General features: G+C 43.8%; 1 protein-coding gene across 3 annotated transcripts in view; it reads left to right on the top strand.

The window, feature by feature from the left end:
• The window catches only part of BRCA1 (BRCA1 DNA repair associated), a 589,423-nt gene that overhangs the window by 45,601 nt on the left and 526,019 nt on the right, over positions 1-17,803 (top strand). For all 3 annotated transcript variants that reach the window (XM_073608372.1, XM_073608370.1, XM_073608373.1), the window contains exon 3: positions 13,074-13,166. In XM_073608372.1, the coding sequence (XP_073464473.1) occupies positions 13,164-13,166 (3 nt within the window). In that variant the 5' untranslated portion in view covers positions 13,074-13,163. The remainder of the gene's footprint in view (positions 1-13,073; positions 13,167-17,803) is intronic.

The following is a 17,803-nucleotide window of genomic DNA, read 5'->3' as shown; positions in this document are numbered from 1 at the left end:
CTGCATATAGACATTGCTCTTTATTATACTTGCCCCTGAGCTGAAAACTTCTGCACTCTCAATCCAAGTACGTATGACACGGATCTTATTATTCACATGCACATGGTTCTTTGACTGATGATCGTGATAACCGAAGAAGTTATATTCCCCCTATTAGTCACTCTCCAAGGAGATTTCCTGGGAAAATCTACCCACAACTATGACCCCCATAGGGTCCAACTGCACGAGATATCTGCTCTCCAAATTAATCTCGCTATCCTCTTCCGGCGAAGGAAAGTAATTGGCTAGTAAGCTCCCTGAAGAAAGTGAACTTAGTCCTGCAATGTGCTACGTTACGCAGCAAAGTTTCGCCCCACTATCCACAATACCCAACTCAAGATGGATTTTATCAACCGCTGATATGCAGGCCACATCTAGTTGACACGTGGCGGTCTAGAAATCCTACAGCCCGGGCTTATTCCTGCTTTTCCGCATCCCACCACTCTGTCTTGCATAGACCTTATATTACTTTCTAAATCACTTCTACCCAGACTAGTTGATGCGGGTTTCTCCCCTAGATCACTTTCTGATCATTGCCCATACTGGGTTAAACTCTCTCTTCAACACAACAGACCACCGGCCTCGTGGCGGTTGAACCCCTTCTGGTTAACCCTGTTTCCGGAAGATGATGACCTCACCACGGACTGGACACAATACTATGAGACTAATGAGGGCTCCACATCATCACAAATAGTCTGGGAAACATTTAAGAAACATGCACGCATGACACTTACAGCACACATTAATAGGTTAAAACGCACCTCTGAAGTAGCTATGGACGTAGCTACTGAGCGTCTGCTTTCAGCAAAAAAGGCGTTTATGGAGGATCCCACTCCAGAAAGGGCAGCTAATCTTAAATTGTGCTCTAGGGCCACAGATCAACTTCTATATGAAAAATCTAAGCGTAAACTTTTTTTCCACCGGCAAAAGTCATTTGAACATGGGGAGAGAGCTGGGAAGTTACTGGCTTACCTTGTGAATTGTGAGGAGAGACCTCCGGTGGTGATTTCGCTCTGCTCTCCTGATAATACATTGGTGACAGAACCTACTCAAGTAACAACACTATTCCGAGACTTTTTTACTGCTTTGTACACCACCAAAGCCCCGAGTGATGATGCCGTAATGGAGGCATTCTTGGACGAACTTTCAATTCCCCAACTAACTGATGCCCAGATGAAGGATCTACAAGCCCCACTAACAGGTGAAATCCTTAAAGCCTTAGCGGAATTCCCCAGATCCAAAGCTCCGGGGTCAGATGGACTACCCGTAGAGTTTTACTCCACTTATTCGGAACTATTGATCCCCAGATTACTGACACTGTATAACTCCATATTTTGATGACTCTGAACTCCCAGCATCCATGAGGGAGGCTACAGTAGTGTTAATTCTCAAACCTGGCAAGGACCCGCAGCTTCCGGAGTCCTACCGCCTCATCTCTCTACTCCAGGTAGATGTAAAGATACTTGCGAAGGTCCTCGCTATACGTCTCAATACAGTTATCTTGTCTCTAGTACATGAAGACCAAGCTGGCTTTATGCCAGGACGGAACACATCTTTTAATCTCCGTAGATTGTTTATAAATTTACAGGCAACACACGACAACCCGGGGTCCAGGGTTATCGTAGCTTTGGATACAGCCAAAGCGTTTGACTCAGTTGAATGGCGATACCTCTGGACCTGCCTAGACAGATTTGGTCTTGGCCCCAATTTCATAAAATGGGTCCAACTTCTATACCAGAACTCAGTGGCAAGAGTAGTAGCAAACGGATGGCCATCTGAACAATTCTCCCTTTCTAGGGGCACGAGACAAGGGTGTCCTCTGTAGCCGCTGCTTTACGCATTGGCGGCAGAGCCACTGGCAATAGCTATCCATGCACATTCAGGGATAGTGGGACTGCGAAGAGGAGAGGTGACGGAGAAAATGAGCACATATGCAGACGACACCTTACTGTATCTAGACGACTCAGAAGAATCCCTACCATTAGCTCCAGCCCTGATAAAACGCTTTGGCACATTTTCTGGCCTTAGGATCAATTGGGACAAATCCCAGATTTGACAGCTTTCCACCACCCAGAGATAGAGCCCTCCTCCCCCTGCAGAGAGTTGATACCATAAAATACTTAGGAATACAGACCACTCGAGACCCAACAGACTATATCACACTCAATATAACACCATTATTTGAGATGCTTAAGCGAAAAACACAGGTGTGGGCCCGCCTTCCACTCGGAGTGATGGGCCGCATAAATCTTGTAAAAATGGTCCTTCTTCCAAAAATGTTATATATGATCTGGCACTCACCTGTGTACTTGATACTCAGACACTTCAAAATAATGGAAACCTTACTCAAACCATTTGTCTGGGGCAACAATAGGCACAAACTCCCTTGGCATAAGTTAAAAAACCCAACTGACCTTGCTGGATTGGCACTTCCTGACTTTAACGCGTATTACCTCGCAGCTCAATTGTCACAGACCCTTTGGTGGCAATAACAGGCGCTGGAGGAGGAGAGAGCCTAATGAATAATCGTCGGTCCCTGTTATACCAATATAGGAAAATTTGGGATATTGCTTCAGACAAATTACAGATCGAATCACCACATGCTTATACCTCCTTATGGCACAATGAGTCACTCCCCGAGTTCAGACTCATACAAGACAGTAGAGTGTGGAGTTCTAGAGGAATAGTTTACTTATCTCATATAACACATAATGGGAAAATGAAGTCTTTTGATACTCTAAAATCTGAATTTGCATTACCTAATCAAATGTTCTTCAGGTATATACAATTAAGGCACGCTTTTCACGCACAATACCCCTTAGATCAGGGGTGTCCAAACTACGGCCCTCCAGCTGTTGCGGAACTACACTTCCCATGAGGCATTGTAAAACTCTGACATTCACAGACATGACTAGGCATGATGGGAGTTGTAGTTCCTTAACAACTGGAGGGCTATAGTTTGGACACCACTGCCTTAGATGATCTTGTTTTAAATGATAATCCTTTATTGGCAGCCATAAAATACCTAGACCCTAGGAAATTAATCTCCCAATTCTACGCTATGTTAACACTCCCACAAGCAACCACATTGGCATATGATTTGAAATCTAGATGGGAGGGAGAGGTGAGTCTCTTAGAGAATGCCGAATGGAGTGAGGCCTTAGATACATGTAAATTTAGTATCCCCCAGGTTATCAGACCGACTCACCCAAATCTTCATCACACACAGAGCATACCTCACGCCGCTCAGGGTTTCCAGATATAAAAGCAGCCAATCCGCCAATTGTCCAATGTGTGACCAAGCAGTGGGCACCTTTTTCCATCTACTTTGGCACTGCCCTAAAATCCAAAAGTTTTGGACTCGGGTGGTACGGTTTTTGCACGACACATTGGGTTCACCTATCACGCTACAACCAAAACCTTGTCTTCTCTGAATTTTTCCTGACCCAGAATTCAATAAATTCACCAAAATATTTTTGCATGAAACACTTTTTTCTGCTCGTAAGGTAATAGCTAGAGTATGTATGAGACCCACTCCACCTGAGTTCTCGCAATGGTTGATAGAAGTCAATAACGTTTTGCCATATAAGAAACTGATATATTCCCATAGAGGATGCCCTACTAAATATGATAAGATATGGGAGAGGTGGCTCAAATCATCAGAAACTTGTACTAATAGTGTCTAATATAATTCGCTCTACAGATCCTTCTATTAGTATTTCTCTTACTCTTGCTCATGTCTCCTTTCTCACTCTAAAAAATGTACCTGCATGAGGTAATTAGAGCCAAATTTAACATAAACTACATGTAATATAGAAGGGATCGATTGTACATGGTATCAATGCGAATGTCTTACATGAATATATATAAAATAAGGGATTTAGTTATATGCTCTGTATAAACAATACTGTCCATTGATCTTGATATCTGTCATGATGATCTACTGTATGTATTTTCCCTTATTTGTTTAATAAAAGACTCTATAAGGAAAAAAAAAAGGTCATGAGGATATCGCCTTTGGGCGCAGTGTACTGCAGGCTGCAGTATAAGTCCTCTAGTATCTTGTTGCCCTACTTTTGTTGCGTCTCCCTCCCTTCAGTTGGCATTGCTATAGGACATCCGACATCCCACATAGTAACTACTATGGCTCTGTGTTCCCTGATGTATGAAAAGAAAATAGCGTTTTTAAAACAGCTTACCTGTAAAATCCTTTTCCTTGAAGTACATCAGGGGACACAGAGGTCCCTCCCTTCTTGGTATACACGTTTATTGCTTTGCTACAAAACTGAGGTACTCCCAGTAGTGGGAGGGGTTATATAGGGAGTGCACTTTTTGTCTTAGGGCGTGCCAGTGATGGACCAAGGTGGCCTATAACCCCACATAGTAACTACAGGATTTTACAGGTAAGCTGTTTTAAAAATCCTATTTTTGCGCAAACCAATAAATATACGCTCATTGACATATTTTTTTTTTACCAAAGACATGCGGCTGAATACATTTTGGCCTAAATGTATGACTAAAATTGAGTTTATTGGATTTTCTTATAACAAAAAGTATAAAATATCATTTTTTTTCTCTAAATTTTCAGTCTTTTTCCATTTATATTGCAAAAAATAAAAATCGCAGAGGCAATCAAATACCATCAAAAGAAAGCTCTATTTGTGGGAAAAAAAGAACGCAAATTTCATTTGGGTACAACATTGCACGACCGTGCAATTACCAGTTAAAGCAGCGCAGTGCCCAATTGTCCTCCGGTCATTGAGCTGCCAAATGGTCCGGTGCTGAAGTGGTTAATCAAGAGTATTTGAACTAAGTTTATATATATGACCTTGGTGGTATGGACATGTCATTGCCATCATCCCATACAATTTTGTAGAACATTATATATAACCTCTAACGGGATATTTAAGGCAATGAAAATTTGTAAATTTACTTAAAATCAATTTTATTGTGGATCAAGAAAAATTATTTATACAAAATCAAGATAAGTAGAAAAAATTGGTGTAAAAAAAATTCCTATTGCTAATAGTGCATAGCTATATAAAAACAATATCAAAGAAAGGTGATACAGCACACCACTCAATACAATCACCACAGATGAGAACCGTGGCGTTGAGTGGTGAATTTTCCAACGTGTTTCAACCTGTATGTTTTTATGATAAGTCTTCTTCAGGGAAATGCATCACATTCTAAAAAAATCAAAAAACGTCATATTACTATTTATATTACTCTTAGTCAATGTATTATAATTCCTGTAATATGCAGAGGTTCTAACACTCACATCCTTCCCGGATATCTTGTGGACAAACAGAGGTTCCCAACAAGGGTGGAAAGTACCAAGTCTCCAAAGATTAAGTATCCTATAGCTCCTACAAGACGGCTGGAAATATGCATTAAATCCAAATATTTGGCGTATTCAGCATCAAATAGTGATAGCTGTGTAAAGAAAAAGGGGGGCATAGTTAAAAGGAGGCCACAAGCAATGAAGGGGGAGGGAGGGGAAAGGACAGAAATGGGAGGGGGGGTAGGGGGGAAAAGACACATCTCATCCCCCAGCCCCTGTGCATCCACACAGACCCCTCACCATCCTCCAAATCCCCAAACCTCCTCCCTAAGGCAAAAAAGTTTTACAAACTTCCCATTTGCAACAGTCAGCAAGTTGGAAAAACGAACACTTACTGTTGCCAGATGTCCAGTGAGAAGAGCTCCAGGGATGATAAAGAAAATTAGGCCAAAAGTCCACCCTGACATCCCTCGGTGGTTCCCGAGGGGGGAATGACGTCGTCTTGCCGTCTTTGTTGTCCTTTATGTGATGTGGGCGGGGGGCTGGCTGCCGCGCCAGCCAATGGCGTGGCTCACAGGCCCTGACCGCCCTTCAGTATGCTTAAGTGTGGTGACGCTAACCGTCACCACGGTAACTAATGACGCCGTAAGGCCGCGCATGCGCACCACTACCGCGACCGATCCGTGGTGACGCTGAGCGTCACCACGGAGACGGACGACGCTGCCGGGTAGCGCATGCGTGCCGCGGGGAGCCTGCATTGAATCCCCCACGCAGCCCGCAGCGTAAGCGGCCGGCCCGCTGTCATTTTGAGAAAGGGCTGTGCCCATACAGAAGTTGTAACCTCCCAGGCAAAAAGGAAAATCCCCATAAAGGAGTGAACCGCAGGACAGGATCGCTCTCAGAGAACCCCCTGCATGTACCCTTATACAGAAGGGAACATACTGTTGTAATGTATTCACCCTGCCCTTTAATCCGCAATATGCGGAAAGAGGGGAGGGGAGAAAAAGAGGGGGGGGGGGGGGAGAAAAAAGGGTATAATAAGTAATGGGCTAAATTTGAATAATGGGAGAATTCATGTAAAAAAAAAAAAATAAATAAATAAAAAATCACACAAGTCCCCACATGCACTGAGATTGTAAAAAAGGGCGGGGGGGTGACTGGGACTAATAACCACCGACACGAGAGACTCCCTGTCTGGGGGAACAACCCAAGGCAGGGAGAGATTGGAAGCCCCCCGTGTATATCTAACACGAGGGCCCCCCTGTGCCGGGTAGGGTATAGGATGCAGGGGGTATGAAAAAACCCCTGTCTATGAAAATCCAAGGAGACTGGACCCCCCTACTAAGTTAAACCCAGAGATACCCCAGAAGGGCGGGCAAAGTGCAGAGCATGACCAGGGACCCCTGGTTGTGGATAATACATTGAACAAAGAGAATGTTATCATATGGATATAGTTTGGAAGGGCTGGAACGCTCAAACAGGAGATAACAATACCTCTAATCAAAAAGAAGAAAAAATTGTACAAAATAATAAGAAGGAAAACATTCAGATCAATATCTTAATTCGTTCCATCTTATAATTGAAATTGAAGAAACTCCCCTAGGAGAAAAATATCTCTATCTGATGCCTATACATACACCGGGGTTACTCATGGAGAGTAACCCACATAAGGAAGGATTTAGAGGAATGAAATCGTGGCCCATCTAGAGGGAAGAGTGACCACTGTAATGGAGAGTAGGGGGGCATCTTAGTCGGTTTTGCCCAACCCAAAGCCCTCCAAAAAGGGCCTGAAACTCTCCGTTTCATTCAAACCAGGGGGGGTGGTGGCCCTAAGACGCCTGATCCAGCGCATCTCGTGCTGGAGCAGGATCTTGTTCCAATCACCCCCCCTGGCCGGTATATGGAGTCTATCCAGAACTGTAAAGTTAACCTTGGGCATCCTGTAGTTATGTTGTTTGGCTACATGCCTACCCAACGGTAGGTAAAGATTGCCTATGCCCATGCTGTGTATATGTTTTTCCACTCTTTTGGCAAATTCCTGTCGGGTCTTGCCAACATAAAAGGCCCCACAATGGCATTGCATTAAATAGACTACCCCCCGTGTTCTACAGTTGGCAAAGTGTCGCAACTGGAAAATCTCCCCACTAGGTAGGGTTATCTTGGTTCTTTTTCCTATGACTCCACATTGTGCGCACGATCCACATGGGTATGTACCCCAAGTTCTACAGGGATCTCTTCTCGCACTTCCTTTATATTCACTCTAGGTTGAAGACTATGCAACCTATGAAAAGAAATTGAAGGATCATCTGGAGACCTTTGGCAAAAACATTCTCATTAAGAAGGAAAAGAAATATTGGAGAGATAAAAATGCCTTCAGAGAGGGTAGGGCTTATAAGTGGAATACAGAAAATAACAAAAGATTGAAAAAAAGGAATCAAAGAATTCCACACCAGGATAGTACCAACAGATCCAATGATTACTCATCAGACACACCTTCCAACTCCTCCTCATCAGCATCCTCACATGTGGGTCAATTCCGGGGCAAAAGAAAGGGACTACGGGGGAAGACAACAGGAAACAGAGGGGGAAATTACACAAACAAATAAAAAACGCACCACCGATCATGAAACAATGGAACCACAACGAGGAAGTGGATCCAATACGAATAAAGGTAGAACCCAGGGAAACTTACGAGGCTCCGTTCCCACGACAGGGAAAGGAAACAAGAAAGATCAGGGAGCTATTACCAAGACCCAACAAATGCAACTTGACAGTTTTTTAGACAAGAACAGTGCACCGCCACTCAATCCGGTGCCTTTCACACAACTAACTATGATCCCCACGACTCCCCAAATTCCAAAGGGGAACTAAATGTTATTAATCTTTCCTCCCACGTATTAACCTCAGCCGAGCTAAGAGTATTATCCCTGGGCCTGTCCTTTTGCCCCAATCGAAGCATGGATAACTTTGAGGTCACCAAAGATATTCACCTCTTTGCTAGGAAGTTGTTACTAAAAAGTTTATACACCAAACAACAAACTACCACAAAATCAGAATTAGCACTGAATCTGAAAACAGCTGACTTCAAAGCTCTTAGAGATTTAAACTTACTACTACAAGAGAACAATGCTTTGGAAGATGGATGGGATGAGGAATTAGGAAGCGGGGGGAGTGATGACGAGCAGTCAGAAGAAGATGATGTGAGATTGTATAAAAATACAGATAAAAAATTTAAAAAGAAATCACATAGATTTCCACCTCTCAACCTTAACCCAGCGATAGCATTGTTTGTCAAGCAGACAACCAGAGAAATTGAGAAATTGGAGAGACATACAACCAGAAACAATCTTAGTCCAGAACTTCAACACGCACTCAAAACACTTAAGAACGATATGAACATCACAATTAAGGCATCGGACAAAGGGGGAAACATTGTCCTGATGGACAATGAAAACTATGAAAGGATGTGCCTTAACATACTTAACAACACTAAATGTTACAAGAAAGTCTCCCTGGCAACAGTGGAAAGATTCAACCAGGAATTCCTATACCTGGTCGATGAGGCCCTCAACGAGGGGATCATCGACCGGGAAATGTGGGAATTCATATGGATAAAGCACCCCCGGATGCCTACATTTTATGCCCTACCCAAGGTGCATAAAAAATTGAATGATCCACCCGGTAGGCCCATCGTTTCGGGCAATGGCTCCATCACAGAAGGCATCAGTCAGATTATAGATCATCATCTCAGACCACATGTTATAGACTTACCCTCCTACACCAAAGACACAATTAATTTATTGCAAATCTTGGACAACCTGGTCATCCCAGATTCGGCCCTCCTAGTTACCATCGACGTGGAATCGTTATACAATAGTATCCCCCATGATGCTGGAGTAGCAGCCATTGAACACGTCTTGAGGCAACGAGCTACTACTGATTGGAAGTTCAATGCCTTTATACTTCAGATGCTTGAATTCATTCTTAAACACAACACCTTTTTGTTCAAGGGCTCCCACTACCTCCAGGTGCAGGGAGTGGCTATGGGGACGTGCTGTGCACCCTCATACGCCAACCTGTACCTGGGGGAGGGGTCGTCTATGTTCTCTGACCACATCTGTATGTGGCAGAGATACATAGACGACATTTTTATCATCTGGGATGGCTCCGAAGAGGCACTTAGAAACTGCCTGAACTCCATGAATATAAACAGTTTTAACCTTTTTTTCACCATGTCGTATGATCCCAAAGAAGTCAACTTTTTGGACATCGCCATCTTTAAAGACCAGATTGGTGGACTCTCAAGCAAGTTGTATAGAAAAGAGACAGCTGGTAACACACTGTTACACGCAGACAGCTTTCATCCAGAACCACTGAAAAAATCCATTCCATTCAGTCAATTCTTAAGATTAAAAAGGAATTGTAGTACACAGGAGGATTTCCAACGAGAATCTAATGAATTAACCTCCAGATTGATGGAGAGAGGATACACCAAGACAGCTCTCAAGAAAGCGTTTAATCGTGTGAAAAATATAGAGACATGACATGATTTTTAAAAAGAAAAAGATTCCAAAAAATGCAGATACCACGACTAGAATCATCTTGAAATTTTCAAATGAACACAAACAAATAAGGAAAATAATTTCTAAACACTGGTCAATTCTCATGGAGGATCCAATTCTGGGCAGTCTAGTAACACCAAGACCTCTAATCACCTACAAAAAATCCGGTTCCATAGGCAATACACTCACACAGAGTGAATATAAAGGAAGTGCGAGAAGAGATCCCTGTAGAACTTGGGGTACATACCCATGTGGATCGTGCGCACAATGTGGAGTCATAGGAAAAAGAACCAAGATAACCCTACCTAGTGGGGAGATTTTCCAGTTGCGACACTTTGCCAACTGTAGAACACGGGGGGTAGTCTATTTAATGCAATGCCATTGTGGGGCCTTTTATGTTGGCAAGACCCGACAGGAATTTGCCAAAAGAGTGGAAAAACATATACACAGCATGGGCATAGGCAATCTTTACCTACTGTTGGGTAGGCATGTAGCCAAACAACATAACTACAGGATGCCCAAGGTTAACTTTACAGTTCTGGATAGACTCCATATACCGGCCAGGGGGGGTGATTGGAACAAGATCCTGCTCCAGCGTGAGATGCGCTGGATCAGGCGTCTTAGGGCCACCACCCCCCCTGGTTTGAATGAAACTGAGAGTTTCAGGCCCTTTTTGGAGGGCTTTGGGTTGGGCAAAACCGACTAAGATGCCCCCCTACTCTCCATTACAGTGGTCACTCTTCCCTCTAGATGGGCCACAATTTAATTCCTCTAAATCCTTCCTTATGTGGGTTACTCTCCATGAGTAACCCTGGTGTATGTATAGGCATCAGATAGAGATATTTTTCTCCTAGGGGAGTTTCTTCAATTTCAATTATTAGATGGAACGAATTAAGATATTGATCTGAATGTTTTCCTTCTTATTATTTTGTACAATTTTTTCTTCTTTTTGATTAGAGGTATTATCTCCTGTTTGGGCGTTCCAGCCCTTCCAAACTATATCCATATGATAACATTCTCTTTGTTCAATGTATTATCCACAACCAGGGGTCCCTGGTCATGCTCTGCACTTTGCCCCCCCTTCTGGGGTATCTCTGGGTTTAACTTAGTAGGGGGGTCCAGTCTCCTTGGATTTTCATAGACAGGGGTTTTTTCATACCCCCTGCATCCTATACCCTACTCGGCACAGGGGGGCCCTCGTGTTAGATATACATGGGGGCCTTCCAATCTCTCCCTGCCTTGGGTTGTTCCCCCAGACAGGGAGTCTCTCGTGTCGGTGGTTATTAGTCCCAGTCTCCCCCCCACCCTTTTTTACAATCTCAGTGCATGTGGGGACTTGTGTGATTTTTTATTTATTTATTTTTTTTTTACATGAATTCTCCCATTATTCAAATTTAGCCCATTACTTATTATACCCTTTTTTCTCCCCCCCCCCCCCCCTCTTTTTCTCCCCTCCCCTCTTTCCGCATATTGCGGATTAAAGGGGAGGGTGAATACATTACAACAGTATGTTCCCTTCTGTATAAGGGTACATGCAGGGGGTTCTCTGAGAGCGATCCTGTCCTGCGGTTCACTCCTTTATGGGGATTTTCCTTTTTGCCTGGGAGGTTACAACTTCTGTATGGGCACAGCCCTTTCTCAAAATGACAGCGGGCCGGCCGCTTACGCTGCGGGCTGCGTGGGGGATTCAATGCAGGCTCCCCGCGGCACGCATGCGCTACCCGGCAGCGTCGTCCGTCGCGGACGCGGTAGTGGTGCGCATGCGTGGCCTTACGGCGTCATTAGTTACCGTGGTGACGGTTAGCGTCACCACACTTAAGCATACTGAAGGGCGGTCAGGGCCTGTGAGCCACGCCATTGGCTGGCGCGGCAGCCAGCCCCCTCCCACATCACATAAAGGACGCCAAAGACGGCAAGACGGCATCATTCCCCCCTCGGGAACCACCGAGGGATGTCAGGGTGGACTTTTGGCCTAATTTTCTTTATCGTCCCTGGAGCTCTTCTCACTGGACATCTGGCAACAGTAAGTGTTCGTTTTTCCAACTTGCTGACTGTTGCAAATGGGAAGTTTGTAAAACTTTTTTGCCTTAGGGAAGAGGTTTGGGGATTTGGAGGATGATGAGGGGTCTGTGTAGATGCACAGGGGCTGGGGGATGAGATGTGTCTTTTCCCCCCTACCCCCCCTCCCATTTCTGTCCTTTCCCCTCCCTCCCCCTTCATCGCTTGTGGCCTCCTTTTAACTATGCCCCCCTTTTTCTTTACACAGCTATCACTATTTGATGCTGAATACGCCAAATATTTGGATTTAATGCATATTTCCAGCCGTCTTGTAGGAGCTATAGGATACTTAATCTTTGGAGACTTGGTACTTTCCACCCTTGTTGGGAACCTCTGTTTGTCCACAAGATATCCGGGAAGGATGTGAGTGTTAGAACCTCTGCATATTACAGGAATTATAATACATTGACTAAGAGTAATATAAATAGTAATATGACGTTTTTTGATTTTTTTAGAATGTGATGCATTTCCCTGAAGAAGACTTATCATAAAAACATACAGGTTGAAACTCGTTGGAAAATTCACCACTCAACGCCACGGTTCTCATCTGTGGTGATTGTATTGAGTGGTGTGCTGTATCACCTTTCTTTGATATTGTTTTTATATAGTTATGCACTATTAGCAATAGGAATTTTTTTACACCAATTTTTTCTACTTATCTTGATTTTGTATAAATAATTTTTCTTGATCCACAATAAAATTGATTTTAAGTAAATTTACAAATTTTCATTGCCTTAAATATCCCGTTAGAGGTTATATATAATGTTCTACAAAAGAGTATTTGAACTAAAAGAAAAACAAATCTTGATGATTCAGTCTTAATTTGACCCAACTAACAATGTAGCTAAGTAACTCAGTGCAGAATAGTAGTGCAGAATCCTGAGAAAATCGGCATGTTATGTGAGCGGAACATGTAATAAAGGTAGTTATATTAAAAAATAGCTTGTGTAGAAATTGTTACTTTTATGGCAAATGTGGTGGTTTTTCTTTAAAGGAAAACTAAATGTTAGTTGATTGTAGAAACTTAAATTGCGGAGTCCTTAAATATTTTAAAATGTCAGAGTTACACTAAGTATTTTACTATTCCGCTAATTAATGACCAATATGTGCATTTTTTTTTTTTTTTATAGTAAGAGAGAGAGAATGACTTGTGAAACTCAACACGTTGAAGATATTCACGATGTCCTGTCTGTCATGCAGAAGACTTTGGAGTGTCCCATATGGTAAGTTAAGGTGACCCTTTGAATTTTTTTATCTGTCCAATGCAGACATGTCAAATCTAAGGCCAGCATGTAGGGTGTTTGTAAGTAAAGTGCTGATTATAATGAACATTATGCAAATATTCATTATATTTATCTTATCATATTTAAAACAATATTTCTTTATCGTACATCATGGGACACAGTGCCTTAAGTAATTAATGGGTTATAGGCCACCTTCAGGTGTTGACACTGGTAAACCTAATCAAAGGAAGTTTACTCCCTATATAACCCTTTAACCCCTCCTCCTTCCAGGAGCACATCAGTTTTTTTGCCAGTGTCTTAGGTGTTGGTCACGAGTGAAGAAGTGCTCTGAGGAGCTCCAGGAGGGATCCATGCTGGATTTAAATTCCTCCATAAAAAGCCAGATCCATCCAAAGTGCCACTGAGGCCTAAGATGGATGGTACCTGGGACCTCGTAGCTGAAGCACGAGGTTTTGCCTGTAACGCCTCTCTTTGTAGGGCTGGACCCCAGGAGCCCAGGGCTTAGGTCTTGTTACATTACCTAAAGCTTCCTGATGGGGCACTTATACATGGCCCAAGGCAGTTGGAATCCCATTTTAGGAACCCAGTCCTTGAAGTTTTGCTAAACGCAGCCTGCCGTGATGGTTGAAGGTTGGATTTTCTGTTAATTCAGTAAAATTTTGTGGCGAAGACAAGGTAAGGGAAGAAACTTGGGTATTAAAAACATCTATGTAAAGGAAAAAATGTTTTTATGCCTTAAAATCTCCACTAGATGGAGTCTATGCACATACCTTACTCTGTTCTCTTCACTGTTGGCTCAGCCCGTGTCTGGCTGCACAGCGTGTGGAGGGAGATTTGCAAGGTAAAAAAGAAATCTGCAAAAAATGTCTTTCTCCCCCTGATGGGACCAGAGGGTTAGGGGGACAGCAGCGCTGCACCCCCCTTACATTACCCACCCCGCCATGGGGGATGCGGAGGTCCCGATATTTTACCGCTAAAAGTTTTTTACTGTGGCTGAATTTTTTACATATCTGTGCCTCACTGCAGGAGTCTCTGCCCCCCCCCTCGTGTTGGGTCTGGGATCCGAAAAACTCTGCGCTCAGGCGTGGGAAACATTTTTAAATAAAAAAGGGGGCAGAATTTTTTTTTTTTTTGAGGGGGTGGGGCCTAAACGCAGGTGCCGTGAACGTCCACGAGGAGGCACGCCAGTCTAAAAGCAGATAAATACAGCTGTGTTAGTCTCTCCTCTGCTGATGAGGAGGAAACAAGCTGCCTGCACACAGGGACACATGAGCTGTGGGACACGTATGGGTTGCAAAAACTGGCATTCCTGATTCAGAAAGGACACTCTCTTTTTCCAGCACTAGGCTGAACTTTATAGCGGCTTTTAAAGTCATGACTTCTTTCAGCGATTTAGTGCAAATTGTATAGCGCCTCTGTTTTTGTACTTGGGACTATGCCTGCCAAAAAAGACACCACAAAAGCCAAAAGAATATAGGTTTCACCCCCAGGCATTGGGATCTCGAGCTGTATTTCCACGCCCTCATCCTCGCCTGAATTACCAGTTATGGCAACTCAGGGTGAGCCATTGGAACAAATTGATGGTGCAGCTGCCTCTCACATCTCAGCACCTGTATACGTGACTGAAGATGCCCTTTCCTCCTCCCTCCAGGGTCTGGAAGAAAGATTAGCAGCTTTAATTACTTCCTCCATTCAAATGGATAGGAAGCGTACTAGGTCCCCTTCCCCCACTTCAGCTTTGCAAGGGGAACAGTGGGCACACGATGAGTTGTTACCCTCAATCAGTCAGAAAGAAAAGCAAACCGATGATTCCTCTGCAGAGGAAACAACGGTAGATTAACCTTTTTCAGCTTCTCAATCTGATAAATTGCTGATACAATCTCTTACAGAAATGGTTCGTTCCACTTTCATGCTGCCTCTAACCGAGTCTCATGAAAACTCGGCCTCTTCCTTAGGTTCTTTAAAACCTTCCCATCCTTTGCATGCTTTTCCAGCACATGCATTACTGAATGGGATCACCCTGATAAGCATTTTCTCCCTCCTAATGCCCTGTACACACGGTCGGATTTTCCGACGGAAAATGTGTGATAGGACCTTGTTGTCGGAAATTCCGACCGTGTGTAGGCTCCATCACACATTTTCCATCGGATTTTCCGACACACAAAGTTTGAGAGCAGGCTATAAAATTTTCCGACAACAAAATCCGTTGTTGGAAATTCCGATCGTGTGTACACAAATCCGACGGACAAAGTGCCACGCATGCTCAGAATAAATAGAGATGAAAGCTATTGGCCACTGCCCCGTTTATAGTCCCAACGTACGTGTTTTACATCACCGCGTTCAGAACGATCGGATTTTCCGACAACTTTGTGTGACCGTTTGTATGCAAGACAAGTTTGAGCCAACATCCGTCGGAAAAAATCCTAGGATTTTGTTGTCGGAATGTCCGAACAAAGTCCGACCGTGTGTACAGGGCATAAGAGGTTTTCAATTCTTTATCCTCTGGAGGAGAAATTCTCCAAAAAATGGAAAGTACCAGCAATCGACGCTGCGATTTCCAATGTGAATAATATCTTAACTTGTCCTGTAGTCAATGCACAGATGCTAAAGGATCCAACAGATGATAAGTTGGAATCCCTGCTAAAATCTGCCTTTTCCATAGCAGGTGCCGTTACTCAGTCGCTGCGATAGGCATCTGCCAATCCCTAAAGGACCAATTTAAACAGGCCCTTAGAGAGCTTCCTACACAACAAGCTCGGGATTTGGCTGAACTACCTAAGGCATTATGTTTTGCCATAGATGCCATTAAAGATTCTATTCACCAGGCATCCCGCCTTGCGTTTATGCTTGTACATATGCATATAATTCTGTGGTTGAAAAATTGGTCAGTGAAACACCATGTATAAACCTAACTGGGTTCCCCGTTCATGGGGAGCAACTGTTTGGAGAAGACTTGGATAAATATATCAAGACAATTTCTAGTGGGAAAAGTACTATTTTACCAGTCAAAAGAAAATATAAACGCCCTTCATTTAAACAAGCCTTTTCTCCTGCATCAGGGGCTTCCGCCTCTAGGCAGTGGCGATGGCCTGGCCTCCGCCGTCAGACCCAGACTCAAAAGAAGCCCTGGGGTAGGAAATCTGCAAAACAGAATACTAAAGCCTCATCATGAAGAGGCCACCCCTCTCGCCAAGGTAGGGGGAAGACTTCTGCAATTTTCAGAAGTCTGGAAAAAGGAAATTCAGGACAGATGGGTCATCTCCACGGTAACGCTGGGATACAAGCTGGAATTTCGGGACTTTCCACCGCCTCGTTTCCTGAGATCAAGCGTTCCCAAAGCTCCAGAGAAGAAACAATCTCTGTTTCAGCCTCTAGACGGATTAATATCTCAAGGGGTGATCATACAGATCCCCACAAAAGATCAGGGTCTGGGGTTTTATTCAAATCTTTTCATGGTACTAAAACCAAATGGAGATGTCAGACCCATTCTAGATCTAAGAAAGCTAAATCAATTCCTGAAGATTCACTCCTTTCGCATGGAAACAATCCGGTCGGTAGTTTCTATCCTTCTAGGAAGAGAACTTCTGGCGTCAATCGACATCAGGGATGCATATCTGCATGTCTCTATATTTCCTGTTCATCAAAAGTTTCTGCGGTTCGAGTTAGAACAGCAGCATTTTCAGTTTGTAGCCCTGCCCTTCGGGCTAGCCACAGCACCCCGGGTGTTCACCAAGGTGCTGGCCCCATCTCTAGCCTGGTTAAGGGCACAGGACATAACAGTCGTAGTGTACCTAGGCGATCTATTACTTATAGATCAATCGGTGACTCGTTTGGAGCAAAGCTACGCACCACAACCAACTATCTGAAAAGTTTGGGTTGGATTACTCAACCTAGAGAAATCTTCCTTAATACCTAATTAGGCTAAAAAGGCTGAAGTACTTGGGTCTGATCACAGACACAGCCCAGGAAAGGGTGTTCTTGCCTCGAGCAAAGATCAACAAGAGAGCTGGTGCGTGGGTTCAAATGGCAATCCCTCCATTCGCCTCTGCATGAGGTTGCTAGGAACCATGGTGGCTTCATTTGAAGCAGTTCCCTATGCCCAGTTCCATTCAAGACTGTTGCAAAACTGTATCCTGTCTGCTTGTAACAAAACAATTTAAGCTTTAGACTTGCCCAATGCGGCTGTCCCCAAGAGTGGCCCAAAGCCTCACTTTGTGGTTATTAACCCAGAATCTGCTGAAAGGAAAATCCTTCAGACCAGTCATCTGGAAAGTGGTAATGACGGCTGCCAACCTTTCAGCCTGGGGAGCAGTACTAGAAAAGACAACTGTCCAAGGACAGTGGTCAAGAACTGACAGAATCTTGCCCATCAATATCCTGGAGATTCGTCAGTACGTCTGGCCTAGACTTTCAGGTTACGGGATTGTCCTGTCAGGATTCAATCCGACAATGCCACAGCTGTGGCCTATATCAATCACCAAGGGGGCACCAAAAGTCTCTCAGCACAGAGAGAGGTGAACCATAGTCTAACTTGGGCAGAAAGGAATGTTCCATGCCTTTCTGCAATCCTTATTCCGGAAGTAGAGAATTGGCAAGCGGACTATTTAAGTCGCCAG

Source organism: Aquarana catesbeiana, linkage group LG12 (genome assembly GCF_042186555.1).
Source record: "Aquarana catesbeiana isolate 2022-GZ linkage group LG12, ASM4218655v1, whole genome shotgun sequence".
Classification (NCBI taxonomy): Eukaryota; Metazoa; Chordata; class Amphibia; order Anura; family Ranidae; genus Aquarana; species Aquarana catesbeiana.
The sequence above is the reverse complement of the archived record's forward strand: the minus strand, read 5'-3'. Positions and strand labels throughout refer to the sequence as shown.